Source organism: Gallinula chloropus, assembly GCF_964237585.1.
Source record: "Gallinula chloropus genome assembly, chromosome: 1".
NCBI lineage: Eukaryota > Metazoa > Chordata > Aves > Gruiformes > Rallidae > Gallinula > Gallinula chloropus.
Window position 1 is genome coordinate 69,021,024 of NC_140085.1, and position 26,514 is coordinate 69,047,537.

General features: G+C 34.9%; 1 protein-coding gene across 1 annotated transcript in view; it reads right to left on the reverse strand.

The window, feature by feature from the left end:
* Positions 1–26,514, reverse strand: part of CCDC91 (coiled-coil domain containing 91) — a gene marked incomplete at its 5' end in the record, with an annotated part of 107,096 nt that overhangs the window by 13,931 nt on the left and 66,651 nt on the right. The window contains one exon of the mRNA XM_084275369.1: positions 16,962–17,075. Within this exon, the coding sequence (XP_084131495.1) occupies positions 16,962–17,075 (114 nt within the window). The remainder of the gene's footprint in view (positions 1–16,961; positions 17,076–26,514) is intronic.

Sequence of the window (26,514 nt, forward strand, 5' to 3'; positions counted from 1 at the left end):
GCTCTGGCAATTTTACTCTAAAGTAATTGCAAAAAGAAAATACAATAGGTTATGTATGCAGTTTGAACTAAATTGCTTTCATCGGCATAAATGATTACTCAAGGAATCTGAAAATGATAATTTTGGTTATTTAACAATTTCCTTTGGATTTTAATGAACTTAAGCAAAGTGGGAGAGATTTGTATTTTTCCCCTTTCCATTTTTAAATGTGGAGCACTATAATTTCCAGGAAATTAAACATTTTCTTAAATGTATGATGCTTCAGTATTGAAAAGCAGCAGAAAAATGCCATAAGCCCCTCTAAAGAAAAATGACTCACTGGATCTATGGATTGAAATGCTATATTCCTTCATCAGAAACTAACATTTCATTTTAATATTTAGAAAGAATAATTTCAAAGTTTATAAAGACTTAGAAGTTCAGGAAAAAAATGCCAAGCTCACTTCTGCATCACATGCAGCACACTGTCTCAGTATGCCTTACTCACAGAGGAGAAAAAGGAGAGCCAGGTGCACCAACTCTTCTTACACTACAACTCCACATAAATCCCTTATTTAATCCTTTGGATTTATACTGCTCTTTGAGTTGGGTAAAGGAGCAGTGTGAAAATGCTCCTAAAGCCTCAATGTAAATGTTTCTTTAATCCTATTAAAGCCACAAAACAGGCCCAGCTGAAGGAGCAGGAAAATGAGCTAAGGAACTCTCAGTGACCCTATCACTACTGTCTCTCTTGGCACTGACCTATTGGTCACAAGTTCATCCTAGGCATGGCACAGATGTTCTGACATCAGGCTGATTAAGGACACCAATATCTGGACCCCTATAACGCATATGTACAAACAGATGGTCGTGTGTTTTGCAGCAACATGAAGTTCTGCATTGGTAACTTAAAGCCGAATTATTAAGATAGTTGATACAGAAATGGAAGATAGGATTAAATATTTTTCAATGCGGCTTTGTTGCACTACACAGAACTTTGTGTTCCCCAAACATGACACTGAATTCAGCCAAAAATGATACAGCTTTATTGGTTTTCTTTTAAAGTCAGAAGAAGGGGAAAAGTCAGAAGAAAAATACTCAAGGTGACACCACACTTTAAAACTGGGAAACCGGTCTGTTAAAATGTGTTGGTGGTAACATTTAGGGTTTGGACTCTCATTAATGTGGCCCCAGGGAAAATATAAACACTCTTTCTGAAATTAAATCTTGAGTTTGCCCACCGCAGTCTTGTTTTCAGCTTCGGCTGCTGGCACTTCAGCCTGCAATTGAGGCCTTGCATCAAATGCCAAGCCAAACATTCAGAAACAAGAATGGTAATGACACCCTATTTTGTTCTAAGACATATTAAAATATAGCAAGTATTAAAAAAAATAAATCACTCATTTAAGATTAATAACTTAAAAGAAACCGATTTTCATAAGCTCTCCCACTTGCACTTGTCTTCAAATAACAAGCCTTCAGGAGAAAGTTGTGCTTGAAGTTTGAAATCAAGCACACTTGCAAAACAATAGCACATATCAAAATTCTGATAACAAATGGCTAACAGTGAAAGGCAAAAATCTTACCTACAAGAGTTCAAAAATAAATTCTCTGGGTTTGATGTATCATTTGCAAGTGAGTTAACACAAATGGATAGATAATTTGAAGTCACCAATCTGTAACACAAGTTTTTCAAGAAGGCTTTTTCCTCTTCACAGTGAAGTGATATACTAACTTCATAACTCTCTTACATAAATATTATATTTATATTATATAAATATAATATTACCATCATCTGTTTAAGTTCTCTCTTATTCTCACCTACTTTTCCTATACACACTGCATTCAAGGTGACAGTGTGCTGCTCCAGCTATTAGTTTTTTCCTTATCTCTCTCTCTTCTGAGACTCTAGCAGTAGCCTTCTGTAAGCTCACAACGTAGATGAATGAAGAGTACCAGATAAAACATACAGTATCCTCTGTCCCAGGTAAGGAATTGGCATCTCTTGCCCAACAAGCGAATGGTCAGCTCTTTGTATCCTACCCTCAGCTTCCTTAATTTCACATGGCACAGAGGTACTATCCCCTTTACAGGCAAAATTGCAGTTTGGAATTACATGTGATGTAGGGGGCAACTTCTTTCACCACTGGTCTAATACATTTCTCCCAGATGGAAATTTGGGTTGCAAATTAATCTGATTCAAAGAGTATACTGTAAATGTGACTCAAAGCAGCGATTAAAGATATCTCACCTGCCACTTGAGAAATGGAAAATTTGAAGACCGTGAAATTACCAATTTACCAAGGAAACAGAGGAGAGGGTGTGCAAGGACTCCTAACAGGATGTACTAGGAAATGTTCTACTGTTGCACAGAGATCCCTTGAAGAATATAAAACTATGATACACTCTAGACTTCAACAAAATATACTGAGTAAATTCCAAGCTTTTTATTTGGCCATTATTTTCAAAAGTAACCATTAAAATCAGCTCTGCAATGAATCACAAAGTGTGAGCAAGTAGGTGCAAATTCATGGCCTAGCCTACATCACTGCATAGAAACTTCCCACTTTCATTTGCGGACTTCCTTGATTTCAGTCTGAAAGCAGTGGATAAGTAGATGCTGTATGGGTTTGTGACCCCTTTCCTGAAGTAAATAATGGAAATAAAGGCAGAGTGCTGGATCTTTAATCATGCTCTAAGCTAGAGCTGAAAAGGGTTGTCAGCAAATGCTTTTTATCCATACGAGCACATCAGCACTCTTGATGGAACCATAAAGTCAACTACATATTTAAAAACCCTTCCCATTATATGCGTATGGTCTAGTTACTGAAGTTGCCCTAGTAGTTTATGGTAACAGTTACTTGCTGTTCGATGCAAGGCCTTCCAAAGCACATCATTCTACATTCACATGCAGCATATTTCTGAAAGGCGGGTAAAGGGTTTCTTCTGTTACTTCCACTCATCATCAGTCAGTTTTACAAATACATACTTTATCAGAAATTGTGAATAACTGAATAATTTTGCAATTTAATATGAGTAAAAAAAAAAAGACTGGATGGCCACAATTTGGAAGATCAGGCAATATAAATAAAGAAAACTTAAAATCTAAATGTGATTGTCACCCCAAGAAGCTGAGCTCTTGTAGTTATCATTGTGGATTTAAAGTTACATCAGGCTTTACATTTCAAGAGGAGATATTGCAGAGTGGCAATGTTGAGTCCCAACAGACGTGTCACAGAAGTAGACATGCGCATGCATAGGAAGGAAGGATGGAGAGCAATGCCAAGGTACCGTCAAAGAGAGAAGGTTAAGGAATTCTTAGCTAAATAAAGCTGAGAGATGCTAACTATATAATAAATGTCCAGAAGGCAACCAGCTTAATTTCAGGACAGAAAAAATATAGATAAGCAATAGCTGAACTCTATATCAACTAAGAGAGAAAGCTTGTTATAGCTTTCTGGATAGAAAGCCAAATTGCTATAAAAACTGCTTTAATTGCAATGTGTCACAATTACGATAATAAGCTTGAAGACTGATGCATGGGTAAGATGAAAATGGTTCCAGCCCTGTGACATTTCTGCAGTGGCAGAAACACTAATTACATATATAGATTTTTCTACAGCAATAATCTTGACTTTGAAAGTAGAAAATTAAAAATAATTAACAGAAATATAAAGAAAAAAAAATAGACTTTTATCTGTCTGATAAGAAGGGCCAATAAGCCATTGTTTTCTAAATAAGTGAGGTTTGGAGGTGTTGACTGATTATAATATTGTTTTCAAATGAATTTTTACAATCACAGCTAATTTCAGCTACCAGACATTTTATTTCTCTTCTACTGTGCTGATCTTTTCCATCAATTTGATCTAACTCTTAATATAAAAAGGGTCATAAACTACAAGATCCTTAGGAAGACTAGATGGCCTATAAGCTACGGCATTTTTGCCAATATTGTAAAGAACAAAAATATTATTTCAACTGCAGCACTATAACATATAAAGGGAGAACTTTAGTCTGATTTGTTAAAAAAACTTAATACTGTACACTAGAACTCCAGCTATTTTAAATTTTCTGCAAGCAATAAAAACCATTAAGTATGGTGCCAGCAAACAAGTATTGAACATAAATTAGTATTGCACTCCATTTTATATGACTCAAAGATCAGGCAGGTGATGGGAATTAAGACAGGTAGCTTTGCAGAATATCCAGCTACCCATGCATTTCTGATTTGAAAGAATGCAATATTTTCTGTGAACATTGCAAAGAAAATACTTCACATACTAGGAAAAAAAAATCTAGAGAGATAACAAGGGTTATAGCAATTGTACCACTGGACCATCTTCCACAATCCATATTAGCAAAGGTGCTTTCAAGATAGATTTTTGGAGGCTTTGTAGATGATCTACAAAATCAAAGTTAAAGAATTATACTCAGTTCCAGAAGTTCATTAATGATCAATCAAATCCATATGACTGTATGTAATTATGTATGTAACACACGAACTTAAAAAAAACTGAAATGAGATTTCATACCACAATCAAACCCCCCAAAACAAGGCACCAGATAGAAGAATAATCAATAGGCCAATACAAAGGTTTAGCTGTTTTCTTCAGACAAATTAAACATACAAAATACACTCCAGAAATCTAGTACATTATTAAAAATAACCCTGATGCACAAGAATAGTCATGGAGAAAATTAGAGGTGCTTCCTAGCTTGGGTATAACTTGATCACTATTTTTCTTCCCTTAAAAATCACTGCGACTACAATTCATCTGTGTACAGAATGAAATGCATAATTCCCTCTCCAAACATTAAATACTTGTTTATTTCCAGAATATTCCCACTAGAAACTGGGAAAACGTATGACTTGCACTTTAAGGGATAGCCCAAGATGTTATTTGGGTAAACTAATATTTTCCAAATAATACAAGTCTTTTTCAGAAAAGAACAAAAAATATTCCTAGCTCTTCTAGTTACATGGTAAACAGCTAAGCTGACTGTTGTAACACATAACCAAACCCCCATAGAGGTATCCACCCATACATCCTGCTGGCTAGACGAATCTGCACAGAAAGCAGTTGATCAGGCTAGCAGGAAATGTGCCTGGAATTCTAGTTTCCAAAAGCTGTTGTATCATTACCGAGCTGAAGGAATAATTTCTCTATAGAAAGCCAGAAGACAAACTTGCCAGCTTTTTCTTTACAGTAAGAGAGATGTGGCTCATACCAGCTTGACAGCGATTCTTAATTATAAATAAAATACTGTTGTTGAAGTAGGTCCTTAGTTTCCATAATATTGGAAAAAATGATCTATGTAATACTAAACCCTCAAAAATATCTCATTTGGATATTTGAAATTCTGAAGCGTGCACTTATATTTTGGTAAAGATTAGTCAGAGAAACACTGTGTTTGGTTATGCTTTCTTCTAAAGGTTATGAGGCACAGCTGCACAAATCATATGGGAACAGGCAGCAGTACAGTGATTTTCATTACAACGGTTTTATCTTTGTTCCCAGCTTCTGTCCCTTAAGTCAGGATGGGAGTGCGTTTGTGACAAGTGCCTGTGTCATTTCAGGGATCCAAAGGCTGCAAAGAAACATTCGAACAATTATTTGAGTCCTCACAGTTAAGCTTTCCCCAGTTGGCCAAAATATGCCCTTTAAAGTCAATGAGAGTTGTGTATGATGTAGCAGACAACATGTGACTGCTTCATACAATTAGTTTTGCTTTCAGAAAACAAGCAGTAAAATTTCCTGAAGGGAGATAAATGTCAATGTAAACAGTGAAAATTAAACTTTGCTTGCTGGCTGGCTATGTAGGTAGTAGTTCAGGAACTACAAATATATCAAAAGCTTACTCTAAGTACTTATCTCATGAAATAAGTCTTTGTCCTATAGATCATTTCTTTAAATAACCCTATTCAGCATAAGATTTATTTGGTAGAGAATTTTCTGTCTTGTGACTTACCTTCTCCTTTGTCTGACAACTACAATAATTCTTCTCTTCTTTGCACGCCTAACAGTCACACAAATTAAAATGTACTGTGTTTTTGTCTACTCTAAACATGCAAACTGGAACATAAGCAGTGAATATTTTTGAAGCTCTCAATATGAATGAACAGGCAGAAAGTTACTGGTGAGGCCCTGGCACAGGTTGCCCAGAGAAGCTGTGGCTGCCCCCTCCCTGGCGGTGTCCAAGGCCAGGTTGGATGGGGCTTTGGGCAACCTGGTCTAGTGGAGGGTGTCCCTGCCCACGGTGGGAACTTGGAACAAGATGATCTCTAAGGTCCTTTCCAACCCAAACCAGTCTACATTTCTATACTGAACTATGAGATTTATAAAACTTTTGATCTGTAGTACTGACAATAAAAACATTGGAATTGGACAAGAGGATACTTTTGTACGCCTCTATTCCACAAAATTTCCTAATATTTCTGTTTGTAAAGGTTAACAATACCTAGTTCTTAACAAAAGACAAATGACATTTGCAGATAATGTAGAAGCAGCCTGAATACTATCCAAGTTTTAAAAAACATACGAAGCAAAGAATTTCCTGACCTTTCTAACAAGTAATTGGAAACAGATCTTAGTTTGAAGTACAGTAGTGACCAATTAATTGCTTTGATCATTACAATTTTTATAAGACACCTGGAAATATTTTGGGTTTTTTTCTTTCATTGACTTCAGCCTCACTCAGTTTCTGGACAGTTTACAAGGACACTGTTAACATGAAAAATCACATTTCTGTCCAAAAGTTTCATACCTACTTGTAGGTAAGCCCTAAGGTGACTAAAAATTAAGTGCAGTTGTTAAAACAACTCAAACCACTGTGCTATTTCTCTCAGTTTGCCTACTGTTCACTTACTGACCATGAGTGAAGGAACAACAGGAGACTGGAAGGAAAATTCTCTTACTGTCCGCAGTTCAGCATGAAGTCAAGAGAGTAGCTAACTATTGCATAATATATCAGCTAGGTTCTTCCTTTCCCAGCTCTACATCTGAAGTGACGAGGCAGGTGTTGTGAGACCTTACTTAGCATGAGGTAGCCTCTGGCAGAGAAGCAGGCATGCACAAAACAGGTAGGAAGCAAGTACGATGGTGGTAGTCTTGAACTGTTTCATACAACAGTAATTGATAGATATTAGGAGAACTACAACTCAGACTGCTCTCCCTGGGTGGCACTCCAGTCTGTATAGATGTTTTCTCTGACAAACAGATATATACTTGCTTAAGTCAGTATGTCACAGCAGCTTGAAATTAGGAACACTTAAATGATCTGAATACCTGAGTTAGGAGCCCAGAAGAACAGATTCTTTAAGTGAGTGCTCTCCAGGGAGAAGAGATCCTTTGGGAGCAAAAATATTCCTTAAATCCATTTGCTGCTGTCATAATAGAGGAATTTTACCCTTTTTATTTTTGTTCCTTGTTCTTTCTAAGGAAAGCTCAATCAGCACTGTATATATTCCTCTGTGTAAAGCTGCCTTCTGTGCAGCTTTCACATCTCCAAACAGAACTGTACTCTTGTGGCACAATGAAAGAAATTTTGAAAATGGCTCTTGGGAGGCATTTTTTATGGCCCCCTCACCCCCCACTCTCCCAATCCTTATTATTTTCCACCAAAAATAAATGGTGTAACACATGAAAACTCTGCAGCTTGTGGGATCCACAGCATGGGTAGCATGAACAAGGAACCAAACAGGGATAACTACACCAAGCTTGACTTGCTGCTGCAGCTGCTGATCAAAAAAAGATGAGAGTGGTGAGGTTGAAAGCTTGGAATAATACCAAGTGCATTTATTCATCTAATCTTGCTGTGACTCTGTATCTTCCATTGAAAATACACAGGAGTATACAGAGAATAAAATTACTGAAGTAACACATAGGAACACATGTTAATTCTCCCAAACACAGGTTCATAGAGTTGCCCAGAGATATTAACTTCTGTTTCAAAGCAAATCTCATTTACGTTGCCTAACAAGATATATGTTTCATGAAAAAAACGTATTCCAGGAAAATGCAACATCTAAAACAGGCTCTCAAATTGATAAGCTTTTGAAATCATTACTTGTTTTCATTCCTACAAATGTTTACAGAAATGCTTTAAAGTAACATATGACTCTCTTGTCCTGGATTATGTGCTAAAGGCATGCACATCACAAGTAGTTTTCTTACTTGTAAGTACCAGGTTTTAATTTCATTACTGAATTTTAAAAAGAGTTTCAATCAAGTCCGTGTACATATTACTTCATGGCATGAAAGCATAATGGATTTATTCAGAGCTTGGCTTCCTCAGACAATTAAAAGCAGAAATATTTGGAATTAGACCTTGAGTCATAACTTAATTTTTAGGATCCTACCACTTTCCACAAATCCTTCTTTTTTTTACCTTTCTGGTAGACATGTAAGAATTGATTACACATATGCCAAAATAAGAACTCAGATCAGAAATGTCCGTATTTAGTACTAAGGCAACAAACGGTACACGAGCCACATGTGGGTCCCACAAATGTGGTAGCTTCTGCTACTACACTTGTTTGCTTGAAATGGGAAAAACCCCAGGGCCTCCTTTTGTACTTCCCCGTGATGTAGCACATAGCCAGTGGATTTGGCATTCCTTGCAGGCATTACATTTTATTTCTTAAAAGAAAAGATATAGCTGTGTTAACTATTGTTACTCTCTTTTCACTTTGTTTTCATAACAAGAAGAAACATAAGAATAGGCTGCACGCAATGTATCAGTAGATGTCAGACCAATGCCCACCTAGCACAGAATCTCTTTATCAGAGGCAAGCAGCAGGTATCCAGAAAAGAGTATAACAGGAGAAACATGCACTGACTTAGTTACTACCTTAACCAGAGCAAAATATATTTGCATTTAACAGCTCTGGATGGGATTGTCTTTTGATAAATTTGTCTAGTCTTTATAGGTTTGTTTTTTGTGTTTGTTTGGTTGGTTTCTTTAAGTATCATTTATTCTTTTATCTGCAACATCTGGGGGCAAGGAGTTATGTATTAGAGGATAAGTGTATCTTTCTGCTTTTTTTTTTTGCAGGTGACATCTTCTGATTGTATTTGCTATTCCACTTTATAATCATTAATGTCATATTTTAAGCACTGTTAATTGCAGGATTTCATTAATTGCATGATGCAGCGCTTGAATGCAAATGTGTTTGCATGGAAACAGAATGAACTGCGAGATCAGAAGACTCTTCTGTATTGACCAAATTAGAAGATAATGGTTTTGAAGCTTCTGGTTAATTAAGATCATAGGAAGTTTTTGGAACAGATATGATACAGATATAATACAGCAAACACAAATGCTTGTACTTTTCCTTGGTTTTTAGAAAGTATGCTTTTACAATATGATAGAATAAAACCCATTAACCTAGGAAGGAAAATTCAAGCATGTCCACAAAGTAAGGAAAAAAATTGCTTAATCTTTACTTAAGTGTTTCAACTGCACAAAAGATCTGGTCAAGTACAGACTAGGGGGTTAACCCAAGACTGCTTCTTCATGATATCTGCAGGAAACAAAACCACATTACAGTACTTCTTTTTTTTAAACAACAAAAAAAAATTAGTAAAATTAAAACTAATGGAAAATATTGACTAGCATTTTTGCAAGTGCCAAAGATTTGTTTCAGAGAAATGCCCTCTGGACTATCTAAGCAATGTCTTTCAACCAAGATGTGAAAAAATTGAAGTATTCAGGGTACCACAAATGTTGCAAGAGTTATGAGTTATCAACACAATAATAATTGTGATAGAGTATCTTTAAATGTAAAAATCAATACTGATCAATAATTTCCTTATTGACACTTTATAAACATACACAGTGTTTCCATATTTTTAAAAAAAGCAATTAATTTTCAACCCTTCTTAAAGAAAAATAATATTCTGAGTGATTTCTCTTTTTTTTTTTTGGCACTGAACCCCTGATGTTTGTATTTCTTCTTCTCCACCACAGCCATGTTGATTAAAATGATCCAACAGGTACCAAAATATAGTGAATGAGAAATTGAACATACTGAGTAGTAAATAAAGCTAAATCAAGTTCCTCTTGTGGCCTAGAAAAAGAGGAAATGTAACAATATATCCAAAACAGTATTATTTACAAATTTCCAACATAGCTTTAAGTTTAAATAAAGTAAGTTCCTTACTATATGTCTAGTTTGTTGAAGGCAAAAAAATCACTCATTGTTCATGATAAAAAGTAATTTAATGAATTGTCTACTTGATAATTCTCTGAAAAGCAACCTTAACCATTAAATTAAGGACTATATGGTAGGGACTAAATTTTTCGAGACTAAAATGCATTGAAAGACTGGATCTATTAATATTTTTGAGATTGGCTTTAGTTATACCAAAGATTTACTATTGTTTCCCTAGTGCATGATTCAGTATTTATAAAACTAGCTCTACACAGTTCTGGCAAAGCATTGGTATTTCAAAGTTTTATCATTTCCATTTTAACACTTAACCATAAACAACTGTCAGTCATATGTTAAAAAAACAGCTGTAAAAAAAAAAAAAGGCATGAAGTGACCTACAGATAGGACTGCTTGGATCTTACTGAAAGATCCCTTTTTAAAAACAGAAAATAGAACATCAAAATTATGTATAAATAGAAATACAAAAATAGAAGGGCATTTCAAATGAAACATGAAGAATAAATTTTAATTTGCCTTCAATGTAAAATGGAAAAAAAAATCAAGACATGGTCTGAACTGAACTGAGGTGAAACTAAACATGATTGACAGATAGTAAAATGCATCTTTGTGCCTTTTCTTCTACTTATTTCAACCTTTAGTCAACAGCAGACCCAGCATCTAAATACATCGAGAATGTATCCATTCTAGTCCAATTTCTCTCAAACAAATCCTCCCACAAAATTTAGTAGTTTTCCACTGTTTTGAAAGTAGGAAGGAACATAAGTTAGAATCCCCTCCTCATTTGGCTTAATTAAAAAAAAGCCAAACACATCTTAATACACTTTATACATGAAAAGCTGGTAAAAAAGAGGACAATAAAGACATCTGAAAAACTACAGGAAATAGAAATTTCAGGACCAGGATATTATCTCAGATCACACTGGATCTAATCTATCTCCAATTAATGTGGTCACCCTTTCAGAACCCAGTTCAATTCGTTAATTATTTCCAGTGACATTAAATGTTTTAAAACACAAAATGCACATTACCATAGACATTAGAAAGTCAACCACAGGAATGAAGTGGAAAAAAAAGCACAAAGAAAAAACAGCGCATAAAAGTGTTGTGCAAAGTCTAGAATGAATAAGTAGCCTCAAAGCGAGAAAAAAGTGCAGGTAATTGAATTATTTAAAATATCAAATGACCCCCACAGTAAAAACCCCAAAATGTATAACTCAAAGGGTAAGATTTCCTGTAAAACAGCTAGGAAAAGTCAATTAAAGTTTTATGTTTCGGAATAAAGCCGGCATTTTTGTGGCACTTGTATTCACACTAAAATCAAATGGGACTTTTATTGTTTATTTGAAGGGGTACTGGGTAAAACTCCTTCCACAAAATGGGTCATAAAACTCTTCATTGATGATTACAGAAAGAATTTCCGAACAATTCCATATGCAAAATAAGGCTGAATTACACTATGGCCACATTACAGAAGAGACCATATCAGAAGGGCAAAAACCTCCCAACTTTGTCATCAAATGTTAATCACTCCGCATGGATGCAGAAAAACCTGACACAAATTATTACTACTGTTTTATTTTGTCTCCTAATACTTTTACAGGTATATACAATGGACAGAAATAAACAGCTATTGGGAAAATAATAACTGCCCTGTCAGGACTCAGTGACTCTCTAGAGAAGAAAACAGCAAAGTGAGAAGTGGTTGACCTTGTGACCAGAGAGAGGACTAGGCTAGAAAATGTATTAGGAAAAAAAAAATAAAATAAAATATTCCATGCTGCCAAGGATCATCCTGGCTCCTACAGTAACTCCATTTGAATGGAAAATTTATGACTAACTGATTCCTAATACAGCTCATCCTTCAAAATAACACTTGGGAAATGAATTGCATATAGTGGCACAAAGTCCATTCCTATTTCAGAAAATCAAGTTATAAAAAAAAAATCCTTTCAGAAGTCAATGTTCAAAATCAGAATCTGACACAGAATGAACAGAACCCCCACAACCATCACTGCATGATTTTTAAACAAAACCTGGACTGGTGAAATATCCTATTTTGACCAATAATTATGAAATTGCTGGGGCGATTTTTGTGGTGTATGGCTAAGCTATGCATTCATGGACGGGTGAAACTGGTGCAGGCTGCACCTCATTTTCTTCACATCGTGGATCAGTGAAAGGCGACTGAGTCTAAGCAAAGGGCCAGTATTGTCCAAACATTACTGTATACATGAAGCTGACATACTTTTCTTGTTCTTCCACTCACATATTTGGAATTCTTTGAACATACCTACAAAATTTCAGTCAATTTTATAATTACATTGCACGCAGGAGCAAACAGGAAACATGAAAGTACTTGCATTCTGGGACAAAGCTATGGTTATGTTCACATAATTAAGTGCTAGCAAACTGAAGGAAAGAATGTTCCGTGAATGGGCTAAATCTCCACATGAGGCCCATGCAAAGTGGAGCAGGGATGGGCCTGGGCTGCTTTTACATTCCTAACAGAGAATCATGTACCCATTAACCAAGTCTTTAACCAAAACTATTCTAAAAGCAATATAGATCTACAGGTCAGGGTTCAGGCACTGCTGTGCATCTGTCTCATAGTCCAGGGATCACAGTTTGGGAATTATAACACTAGGCTATAGTTCGCAGATCATTAGACTCTACTGCTCGCCCTGATGTCCAGGTAATAAATATGAATGTATGCACACACATACACCTAAGAGCCTACATACAGATACAAATGTATGCTATCATATCAGCATGATGTTTTATCAAAAGGAAACTGTTAACCCATTGCTGTTCCATCTAATCATGGGGAACCTCTTCACGTATATACAGTAAAAAAGCAAACAATAGAATTTTAAAAGAATTAATGAAAAAAAACCTGGTAAATGTTTCTTAGTCCAATCAGAAACAGAGGCACAGTGAGTCTCAATGGATGGCCAGTGATTCACTGTATCTCAGGGCACTGGACATGCAGGGGGCCTATCACAATACTGTCTGTTTTCAGAGCAGTCAGATGACCAAAGACCACAATGCAGGGCCAGAGGTTATAGGATTATGAACATCAGGCAACAAAACATGGCACTGACAAATGAGTTGGATATTCGTCTTACTCTCAACTCACTGAAAGATGTTGCTTCCCTCTACATCCATGTCTCATGGATATAGGTGGTAGGCAGTACTGAGCCTTATCCATACACTGGACAGAAAGAAAGAATAACACTTATTTTTACAACACAAAAGTAAAAATAGTGTCTTGCCATTTAATTGAACTTCAGTGCCTATTTCCACTTTACCTGCATGCTACTCCTCTTTCATTTCCCACCCCAGTAGCAGAAAGGTAAAGCATTGTTTTACCTTCCTGATAAATATATGCAGAGACATACAAATACTGAAGGCTCAAATATGCTTTCAGGCACCTAATAAAGATAACTCTCTGGAGATAATGTGAATGTACTTTTGCTGGAGAAAGCAAGTCTAGCTAATAGTTATAGCCAGTGTATGCACATTTGACTCAGAAGAATCCTTCAATGTGGCATGAATGTTTATATGAACCTCTAAGAGTTTGATACCTATGGAAGATGCTTTTGAACAGGTACAACAGCCTTATTCTATTGACGTTTTAAAGCTTGCTTCAGAATGGTGGTGGATAAGAGATAATTATGAAATAGAGTCAAATTCCTGACTGAAATTTCCTTCATCTTTAAGATGATACCTGTGACAACATAAAAAAATCAATCTTCTAGTGCAAAAGTCTTCATTTTATATAGAACAGAAAAAATAAAACTAAGATTGCAGTGCATAGGGTGAACTGCTGCCTATATATATACACTTTATATACTTTTAAAAATCATAATTAGAAAACATATACTTTATACACTTTTTAAAAATAATAATTTAAAAACTTGGGAATATATTTGAAGTATGAATAAGGCCTAATCACAATGCATTGCCCATCTTCCATGTATTGTGTGAAAATATATGTTGCCATTACAGGTTGAGTCACTTCGTAGCTCATTTGTAGATAACAATGTCAAACATATTATATGTAAAACTAATTACTTTAGCTCTGTGCTATTTATCTGAAAGAGGCTTTGTAATATGTTGGATCTATGAACACCCTAGGTATGAAAAATTTGCAAAAGAATTTTGAAAGGCAAGACATTTAGTTCCCTCAGCTCTAGAGAATTCCCACTGGAAGATTACTAATCAGGAAAGAAAAGGGTTGAAAAGTGCTGTGTAAGGACAAAGGAACATCAATTACTTGCCTCTTGCTAAGTAACTTTCTACCAATTTCAACAATCCCATGCATATGTCCCATATAATAAGCGACATAGGCTCATAGCTGGTAAATCTCTGAATACATAAAATCCTGTAGCATCTTGGCTCTCAAAAGTAACAATGATTTTAGCACTAGCATAGCTAGACTACAACAAAAGTCAGTTTTGGAATAGCAACAGGAGATTTCTATGGTTCAATGTACATGTTACACAGACACATTTTTTTTTCTAAAAATATTTATCAGATTATTTTTAAAAATACTTATTCACAATTTTGTTTTCTAACTCAAAGTAAATATTTACTATTATATATATTACAACATAATGCCGAACTACGTTCATAATGTCCTGTAAAACTGTGGGACTGCCAGTTCTCACTTTTGTGAACTGTTATAGATATTTTTCTAAGCATCCAAGTACAAACACAACTACAAGTGCTCGTTAATATTTTAAAATATTATTTGAACCAAATACATAACCAGACAAATACACAATAATTTTCTTACTGATATCACAACTATTTCCCTTTTACTGAAAGAAAGCTTCAATGGAATCAGTGACTAAGCAAGTTGCAAGCTACTTGAAAATTATACTACATTTAGTTTGATGAATTAAATATACTTTTTACTATTACAAAATAAGATGGATAATAATCTGTTTATGAGTGTTTTTCTGTCATATTTAACCACTGCTAACCAAGTACAAGTATTGTTGTGGCCATGTCTTGAGGTTTGAAGGATTCTATAAACTTATTTTCAAAACAATGATTAAACATATGTGGTGTATGCTACCTTTCCAAGTGCATAACTGGGACTATGTCACTCTAAGGAAAAAAAAAAAAAATCACTGAATCTCAGCCAGAAAAGTGAGGCATTTTACCTGAGTTCTTTCTAGAAATAACTTTCATAAGCATCTTTACTAGTCTAACAGGTCCATTGGCTGTAATCAAGATCCATTTACTCTGTCTCTTATGTAATCATATAAAAGCTATTATGCCAAAGTATTTAGAGATAAAACATCCTCCACTCTCAACTTAAATACAGACAGACATTCTAAATCTTATGCCAGAAAAAGCTAGCTATCTTTACACAGTTTTTGTGGGTTTGGATTTTTTTTGTTTGTGTGGTTGCTTTTTTTTAATGTATGGAAATGTATGTCAGTTGATCAATAATGGAAAAAAGTTGACTGAAATACTTTGATAATCAAGAATTCTATGGAGTGAATGGAAATAATGCTCCTACTAGATAAACTGAAGAGTATTTTGTTTCTTTCAAGATGTTATTTTCATTGTTTCACTGATATGTAAAAAGTTCAGAAGTTCAAGACAGACTATCATTAGTCAGACAATGGACTAACAGCAACGAGCTCCAACTGTGTGTGTGTAGGTTGAAAGAAAATTGGAGTGACCATTCTTGATGCCAATGGAAATCTAAGAAATTAAGGGCAGATGAGTTGCCACTGAAGTGCCTGCAGGAAATTACTACCAATTCAAAATGGCATGATCTAGCTGTCAACAGTGACTCATCCAAAACTAATCTTAGGTAGCAGTAGAGTGAAACTTCTGAAGTTAAATCCCATTTACCATAATACTATACCACCTATAAAAGCGGGGAAGAGAAAAGTCCAAACACATTATTTTTCTTCCTTCTCAGGAAAACATTATCAATTAGATTCAAGCTTTGTTTATTGAGAATACTGAAACAATTGAATCTGATCTCAGGCTGTTACCACCATACACAAGTGGGTTTTTAAAATTTAATTTATTTGTTTTATTTTTGTAAAGACCCTCAAAGAGAAGCATGTCAATTTTTTCTCCTCCTACGGAAAGTGACTCAAACCTTCTTTAAAGTTACATTTTACTGCTTATACACAAGCATTAAACTACAAGTATGTAGCATTAATAGAACATCTGAAACCAAGTTTCAGAAAATTACAACATTTCGTAACAAGACCAGTGCACTGGCTATAAATCATTCTCAATAAATTACCAATCATTGTCACACTGACATATAATATGGGTTGAAAGGAAAAGTTAATGGCTTCTCTGTGCATGCAGACCGCACAATAAAGTTCATTTGTGAACATAAAAGAGCCTATGTTCTTGATACGGAAATGTTTTCGATGAGCTAAACTCAGATAACAATTTAATCTTGACAGGCTGCATTTATGCCCCATTTTTAAGTCAATGTAGTAAGAAATACTGTAAATTTCAACCAATTTCTGCTTTTTGGCTTGTGGCGAACTTAAAATTCCCTAAATATATCATAGAATCATAGAATAGTCTGGGTTACAAGGGACCCCAAGGATCATAGAGTTCCAACCTCCATGCCAGGCAGGGCCACCAATGAAGCTATATATTATAGTAAAAAATTGTGCAAAAAAAGGAGTGATAAATATGAAAACATAACTCCTGATTCTAGGTTTTTTTTGTGCATTGTAAGACAGTTTTTAGGATTAATAAAATTCACCTATTTCTCACTCCAGGAAATGAAACCCATTAGCCACTGGTAACTCACCCTTTTCTGCTCTTTAATATATTCCATCATCTCCTCTCTTGTCCTTTTCACTGCTTCTTCAATTGCCTTTTCACTTCGTTTTTGCTCCTCCATTAATGCTTCCTTGACAATTTCCTTTTTAAAAGGAAAACATGTAAGTATAAATGTTAAAAGCATTTCACAAGTGTAATACAGGTCATCCTTTTCCCTCCTATTAAAATTTTATCATCACCACACTCCTTTCTAAATGATAATTAGCCTAAATGTATGTGATATCTTTACAAAAACTTGTAAATTCAGTACTTTAATAACTAAAGGGCCTAAAGAAGAGTGAAATAGTCAGTTCAAATCAGTGTTAATAGGTATACAATGTTCCTTGACAGCAGAAGAAGAGGAAGAAATGCAGATATTGCATTCCAACAGAAGCAGGGATATACTAATTGCTATTGATAGAATAGTTCCCTCTGGAAGGGACATACAATGATCAACAAGTCCTACTGCTGGACCACTTCAGGGTTGACCAAAAGGTAAAGCATGTCAGCCAGGGCACTTGGCCAAATGCCTCTTAAACACTGAAAGGGATGGGGCATCAACCACCTTTCTAGGAAACCTGTTCCAGTGTCTGACCTCCCCCTTGGTAAAGGAATACTTCTTAACATTAGGTCTGAACCCCTCCTTGACATAATTTTGAACTGTTCCCATTTGTCCTGCCATTGAATCTCAGGAAGAAGAGCTCAGCACCTCCCTCTCCACTTCCCCTCCTCTGGAAACTGGAGGGAGCAATGAAGTTGCTCCTTGGTCTCCTCCTCTCCGTACTGCACGGCTGTTCAGAACTTCCGTAAGGACTGTTCTAACATCACTGGAAGCACAGTCCTAACGACAAGAAATTCCTACAGAGACACTCTATACACAGCAGTAAAATGCAACAATGGATATCCATCCAAGCCCACATTAACATTACCCTACATCAAGTCTGATTCAGTACAGGAAATGTGCCACAGCAGAGAAAGGCAGGAAGCACTTTTAAAAACACCTCTGTCACCTCCAGGAGAAATGGTTAAGTTATCAGCTCTGGGAGAAACTTCCCAAAATCACTGACCTAAAACTTAAGCCCCAACATCCCACAGCCACTCATGAAACAAGTAATAACATTATTTAGCCAAGTATTTTCCTTCCAAAATTCAGGCAAATGGAGTGACAACCATAAGATTCCATAGAAAAATGTAACATTTTCAGAAAACTACAAAACATTCAGTAAAAATAATCACACCATGTCAAATGACTTGGAGAGGCAACCAAGAACAAATCAGAAATCAGGCAGCAGACTTTGCAATTCTTACGTTTTTGTGCTAGGTAGTCAACAGGGGAAATAACAGAAACACTAGTGTTGTATCTGCAGACAGGAGGATGAACTTGTGACACGTGTTTCTATCAACAATATCATGAGGCTTACTTAATGCATTCACATTTAGCACAAACAGTAATTTGTAATCACAATTTCATAGAAATGATTTTATTTTTTAAGAATAAAAATATAGCATATATGTATTATTTATAACTATTCAGAAATATTACTTCTTTAAAAAAAAAAAGCATGACAATTGGATGACAAAATTCTGAGAACTGTTCATTAGGCACAGAAAAAAATAATAAAAATAATGTTGTTCCATTTTTTTTTTTCTACAGGCCAAAATTCATCTCCCCTATTACTGTAGCACAGTTGTGCAACACAGAGATAGCTGGATTAAAGATCCAGTGCATAATAAAGTAAATGTTTAAGTAAAACAGATAGCCGTTGAAGTCAGCTTGCAGCTGCTCTGAGACAGGCTTTGGAGGGCAGCACATGGAAAAGAAGAATCTGTTTCCTCCATGTGCAGACTTTCACAAACCTCAAAGCAATCCATCCATGGAAAGAGTGGAAATAATTAAAAAATGGAAATAATGGAAGAAAAAAATTGTTCAAAAAGGAACATACCAGGACATCCAGTGTATTTATTCACATGTATACATATATTTTTTTAAATTCAAAACTCTTTGAAAAAAAAAATACTATTACTATTTGTTGATTAGGCCTAACACTGCATTTCTAGCAGGTCTTGAAAAGTTTTATGCACTTGAGGTGCAACTTTTTTTCTTTTTCTTTTTTTTTAAATATCTGATCAGAGACTGGAGTACATTTTGGTTACAAAGTTAGACTTTATATACATGTACTTGACACCAAATAAAAGCTCAACAGAAAGTTCTTCTACTGACAAATCATTTTCAACCACATTAGGAATCACACTATATGTATCTGCAGGAAGACAGAAAGAAAAAAACCACTGTACTGTACCAGTCAGTGTTTAAAACAACAGAAAGCGCCATATGATGGTTTGTGATTTTATAGGAAAATTCTTTTCTTTCCACACAAGGATCAGGTGGCACTACTAAATTTTATCTAGGAAATGCAACCACAGACTGCAATGTTAGTGGTTTTTTAGAAAACAGTAACCCTCAAATTATAATGTCTGTGGTTATAAACTACTACGAACTACTTCTGAAGTCAGACATGGTTAAAGTCTGTATGTAGTGGACTATTCCTTTTCCAGACTTTGCAAGCATATTAAAAATAAACTGATCTAATTGCAGGGATCTCTTTCCACTGAGTGCTATTAAGTTGTGTGCTTCCTCACATACTCAAGATTATATAACTTCTTCTTTTTTTTTTTTTTTTTCCAAATGAAAAATGTTTTTCACCATGGTCTCCATAAACAGTGGACACACTAAAGTTCCTGCAAGAAAATGGAAAAACACGAAGAAAGTGATCCTGAAAATAATGGTTGGATATCCTCTTGGGAGAAACGTAAGCAAATATTCCCACTGAAAGTTGAACAGTATGGTAAAGGCAATAGAAATTGGAGAAGTCCTGTGAAAAGCAAGTTCTTCTCCAGCACATTATGTGATACTATATTATCAATAGTCTATTTATCAAAAGTCTATTTGTGTAGGAATCATATTAAGAAAAAAAAAACCCAATAACTTCTTTTACGAATCCACAAGATACTGAATATGAATAGCAGCATTTATGATAGTCCAAGCCTGTTGCTGAAAAAAATACCATTTTTTCTTTCAAATATTAAAATTCCCCCAACCAATCAAAATCTAAGTTATTCCTGGAATTACTGTATCAAATATGCCATTTTGATGAATACCTCAGAAACATAGAGTATTTCAAACTCTGCCTCCTTTTGGGGATTCTGTAACCTGTATATAAGATTAAAGAAATAACAAGTAGACAAAGATTCATAAACTGAAACTATTTTGTATTCCCTTAACAGGCAGTGTGCTTAATGCTCTGTATAATGTAGTTGAGAAGAGTTTTGAGGATCCATTTAAGGAAATTAAATGTGCCACGCAAAAATACTACCAAGTAATAAAGTATCTGAAGGGAAAGCAATGGCAACTCCATGAAGATTTCATAGGTAAAAGTTGATCTACTAATAATAAATACTATAAATAGAGCAAATAATGATGAGAAAGAGAAAAAAGCACTTTATAGCCCATTTAACAAAGAAAAGTGATGGAAATCCCAAAGTAAAGGGCTGGAAGGTGGCCATTACAGCATTATTCTGAAAGGACAAACTATAATTGTTAAGGCAGGAAAAAAAAAATTTCATTAATAAAAATACAAGGAACCTGAATGAAGATTGGACCTATGCTGCTAGATAACATATGTCATCTCTTACTGATAGGATGCCTAAATGAGAAGGAACACGTGAACACCTGTGTTTACAATTAAATCTGGCACAAAACCACAACACAGTCGAGAGCAGTAAGCAACATGAATGGGACTGAAGGTACAACAAAGTATCTGGAGTGTGGAAAAGAAGAAAAGGAAGACTAAGAGTCATACTGAATCTCAAATTATAGTGATACTTTCCTAAAGTGACATCAAAGAGATTTATCAGTGCTTTTAGTGTAGACAGAAATAATGCTCAAAGTGGCCATGGAGGAAAAAGTGAGTTAGGCTCCCAAATCTGATGCAAGCCAAGAGGCAACAGCTCCCAATACTGCTGAAGATACAACAGAAAACTGCTGCTGATCAGATACCCAGTCTTACCCCGCGTCTCCACAATACAGGGTTTCCCAAAGTAGCCTTTATCATGTCTTGCCAAGAACAACAAATTGCTTGTTGAATCACACAGAAAGAAGAAGATGCAAGTTCTGTGAGTTACAGAAAGGTCATTGGGAAACAGCTCCATCTTACAAAGAGTAAGATGATTTCATAACTAAGTTGTAGGGAGCATCATAATGCCATATAGTATATCACTTAAAGTGAAAGCACCATGCTCGTAGGAATAGCAACTGTATGCATGTTTACATGTAAGCAGTTCAGGAGAAAGTGTATGCATGAAAGAGATGAACAGATAGGCTAGAAAGAGATTACAGGAGATCAAAGGAGAAAAGCCCTGCACAGACAACCTTGAAAACTACTGTGTACAACAAATGCAGAAAATAAAAGGAATCAATATATTCACAATATGAAATTCATTCAGATATTTAAAAATCAGGAAAAGGACATGCACCTGCACTCAGTGTTATTTATTTTTTTTCAGGTAAGGAAACGTGGTGCCAATTAAAAAAAAAAATCCCAAGGTTTTGACAAGTTAAAAAAGGTATTACACAGACTCTATATGCAAAAGAAGTCTTACTGGGCAGTAAAATAATTAGATACATGTTTAATCCCCAAATACTTTATTTTTTCTTCATATTGTCCTTTAAAATATTCATTATATACATGATGATTTGATGCATGAGTAAAAAAGAGCATTTTTTACAGATTGTAGGGCTGAGAGTCATTCTACAGCTAATAAATCTGACTGAAAGCTAGGGTGGGAAATAACTTTTTTATTTTATTAGATCTTCCAAACTTCTCAAATAGAGGGCAACAAGGAAAATATTTAGACAAATAATATTTTCAACACAAAATTAACAAGTAATATTAGAAAAGAAACAAAAGCCAGTTCTTTATAAAATCAATGCCTTCATGTCTTCACTTACATATGAATGGGTGTGGAAATCCTTAAGGCATTCAATACAAAATTGATGCAGGATTGACAAAACTGTCAACAGAGGCATCCCCTCAAGCAGATGATAAGGAATACCACAAAAGTTTTAATAATATAGCAGGTAAGTCATGATTAATTCTTTTAGGATCAAATGTATTCTAGACATTTGGCTTTTACCTTCTAGGCAATGGAATAATTGAGGGAAAAAACCGCCAAAAATACTTTAAAGCCCATACAGTACAAAAGAATAATTTTTTCCTACTATTTAGGTATTTGCCAGTAAAGCTATATTCGTACATTCCAAAATACTAAACTACAAACTTATTGTTCATCAAAGAACACACCACCACATGAACCTTCAGGAGTGTGAATACATTCAACTGCCTTGAATGCTTAGAGATTTACTTAGCAAAGACTAGTGGGAAGATAACCTTTTTTTCGGGTTTTTTTTTTTCCCCATAAGACTTTTAGTTCACTTTTCTTGCAAAAATATTTTTTCTTTCTATATCTCAGTATATCTCAGTTGTGGCTTGGCTGAATGAATTAAACACTACAGCCTCAGTTTTCCTGGAATACTTTCCCATTGGTAAGATCATTTTGCTCATGTCCAAGAGGAAACAGAGTTTATGTTAGTTCTTTTAATAAATTAAACTTTTTTTTTTTCTAATTATTTGCAGCCTTCAGAACACTTGAGTCTCTCATGTATCTGCTGTGCAGATTATGGAAATGATGAACTCAGGCTCTTTTTCCCTTGAGATGTGGGGTAAACTGCAGTAGATTATACGCTGTATTTTAAATTCAAATCTCCAGGAAATGACAAAGGTGATTCTTTGCTTCGAGTGTTTTGTGAGAGTTATTAATTTCAAGCTATGACAGGGACCTCAATTTCCAGGGCTCACCCTGCTGCTGCCAGCTTTCATTTTACTTCTAATAAATTTTCTTCAAAACAAAAATAATGGCACATACATTCTCTTTAGTTTATTTTTCTGCTTCTTTCCTACTGCCCCCTGCCCCAATTTCACCTAATGTCTGTAATCGAGTATTTAGCTTTTTTAAAATGACAACAACTATCATGCAGAGAGTTATGTGTATAATATCATTATAACTATGGTAGTTACTGCTGTAGCTACTCTGCATTGCCCACTAATTGTAAATGCAGCATACAATCCTTCGATTTTATCCAAAAATGTATGGATCTCATCATCCTACATCCCCCATCATGTTTAGCTTTATTCAAACAGTAAAAATTAGCAGAATTAAGATGACAATGTCCACTGTTTTTTCAATGAAGTTTCATTGTAATTTTGAATTTTGGGGAAAAAGCTTTCGTTTCAGCCAAATTACCTGTTAATAGCTTCTCCTTATCTAGAGGGCAACCACTTCTTTAGTCACTAAGTGCTCTAGAAAAAGCATTCTAGCGGAAGAACTTCCCCAAGCCTTCCTCTCCACACTGATATCTACCAGACATATTAAACTCTGTAAACACTGCCACTGTAAAAAAAGCCATTTGATGAAACAAAAATAGAAAAAAAATACTGGAGACATGCCAGGCTACATCTAGGCTGCTGAATGTATGAGTTCCTTATCTATAACGACTTTCCAATGTGTTGTAAAAGGATCATGAGGTTACTGTGCAAATGAACATTATCTTTAATCAAGACTACTCGTTTCTTTCAAGAAGTACTTATTCTTATGCAAACCCACCCTTCCCAAAATCAAGAATCATAGAATTGTAGAGGTTGGAAAGGATCTCAAGAGATCAAGTCCAACCCCCTCGCCAACACAGCAGTATAAAAAAAGATCTGTTTTATAAAACCACTAAGAACCAGGATAACACATGCATAAAACCTAAAGCCACTGCCAGTCTCAACCAAAAGTCTTTTTGAGGCAGTGATCTAGAAAAACTTTTACCATGGTGATGTAATATATTTCATTTGTCCCTTCAAAGTTATATAAAGAATATAATATCCAATTTAATTAACAATCTCGTGTCTCTAAGTGAAGACCCCAAGTCACTGAAACAGTCAATTTTTAAATGAAAACAAATGCAATATACATGTTACTTTAATCCTTTAATTTCTTAAAAAAAAAAAGAAGGTGGCATATCAAAGTTGTTCCACCAAACCAAGATGATAACTCAGTATGTCTTACTTCCTACTGACAGAGTGTATCTTTACTGTGCTGATTCTCATTTGTTAACAAAGTATTTTATATTTATTAAAACGTTCCCAAGTGCCCAGAGTTTTCTCTGGCAGTTATATTAATAGGATATACCCTATATGGAAGTAGCATCTCCTTATCTGCAGACACAAATCTCTCTGACTGAAGACAAACATTTTTTTAAGGACAAAATTTGTCAAGCATGAATATCTAACATTCATGAATATCGTCACCTGATTCAACAGTACTGTGATTTTCAAAGCATCATTGTTTTTCTACTAAAATTGCCTGAAAGAAAAGTCAACTAGTGTTTCTTAAGGTTTTTTTTCCAATTGCTTTCTCATAAACAACCAAGTTCTGTACAGGTCCTCTAGTGTATGTGTTTAAAACCTGGGGAATAAACCTGACCTTTTATTTTATAAAGAAACTTAGTGGATAGTAAATTACTGATTTAAAATAAAGAATTAAAAATCCTAAATCTATTTTCTACCCTAGAAGGCAAATGAGAAGCCAACAAATTCATACCATTACGACACAGGAATTTATTTTCCCTCATTTTCACCTTTTAAGTTTTTTACACAGCTAAACAATGGTGCTGAGTTTTTAAAATAAGTTTTTCCCATTTAGTTTACCAACTCTTGCCTGATACATATGACAATGTCCTTTCCCCTAACACTTATCCTTTTCAGCATTTTACACGGATGTGCGACATCTCTAATTGACAACCATTTGGCAGAAATTCTTTTTCTTAAGGCCAGGGTTATAGGTTCACAGTGATGATTCTTGTGCCTGCTGACACTGTATCCCAGCTTCTAAAACCAGATTCACAATTCTCTCGAGGTTCTGTTTGGCTGTCAAACTTGGGATCTCGGTTTCTTCTGGTTTGCTCTTACTCTACTCAGACACAGACCAAAGTATATTTAAAACACATGGATTATGAAGTGGGTTTGTATCTCAAATACAATTATATGATTTAAATATCTTCAAATTTTTCCATTAATTATTCCTAGAGTTACTTATGGGTTCCCATGACTGGAAGCCATTCTGCCTCACTTACTTGCAGAAGACTACACTGACCCTTTCTGACCTCTCAATTTTGCAGTCTTACAAGTACTAGTGAAGGAAAATTTCTCTTCTCTCATATTATGCTTAATTTGTTTCAGTTCAAAGCAGTAACACAATTCTCTTCAAATTAATTTATGGCAGAATAAAATTAAATTTTAATCTATGTTTCTCTGACAATTATTAATTTGATAAACTGAAGAAAGAGATGGAAAAGTTTTTTTTATATTTGCTGCTCTTTCTGACACACAGGTTATTTCCTCAGGTGATAAACTGAAAATAAATGAAAAGAGATTTTGTTAAAAACAAGTCTGGCTACCCTTTCCTAGTGTTACGTTCTAAAATCGTGCATTAGTTATCTTTCTTGAAATAACAGCATTGCTCCTAAAGCTCTTTTTGTAGGTCAGATAAAAAAAAATATCTTGCATGTTCCCTTACATTCAACTCCTCTCAGTTGTTTACTTGGTACTAAATATAGTAATTCTATCAGGTGACAATTCTGAAGCAGGAATCATGAAGTATTATACAGCACAACATAAAAAATTAAATGAGACAAGTGTTACACAGCCAGCGTTTTACATTTTATGGTCTGAAATGTTTGACTGCATGCTTTACTTCTCACCCTTACAGAGATGGCTTGACAGATGATGTTGTCTAAACAATAACAGCAGGAAAGTCAATAGTTCAGTTGCAGCTCTCGAAAGAAAAATCTTGTAGTAAAAAAACTATAAATAAGAAGCAACTCTGAGTGGAACTCAGAAAAATTAATGCCCACACACAAACTCCTTTACTCCCAAGTGTTTTCCATTGCTAAACTGAAGTCACATTTGACCCCGTAATGTAACCTCTCAGTTGTCACAATAGCTCTGCAGGATTTCTTTTCTTGTCAGAAAATTTCAGTAGTTGTTTTATGTTTATAATAGCAATGGCCTAAAGGAGGCAGGCAAGTTCTTGGCAGAGGTAACAAGTGAAAATTTCTACAAGAAACAAATTTCTATATGAAAGTCCATCCTTGACAAAGAATTTGTACTCATTAATCAGAGAATAGAGAGCTTAACTTCACATATGCTTTATATTTACGTGAGACAATTATGGAAATCTCAAGAAAAATCTGTATTTTCTTTAATTGAAAATAGATTAGGTATTTGAAAAATGAACTTAACTCAAAGGATCGTATATTATAACTGAGATAAATTATTCCTGTTACTATCAAAGTTGCAAGAGTTATTCAGTATGTAAAGATGGAATTAACTAATGCCATATGACTACATCCAGAGCAAGACACTTATAGTAGAATCAATCAC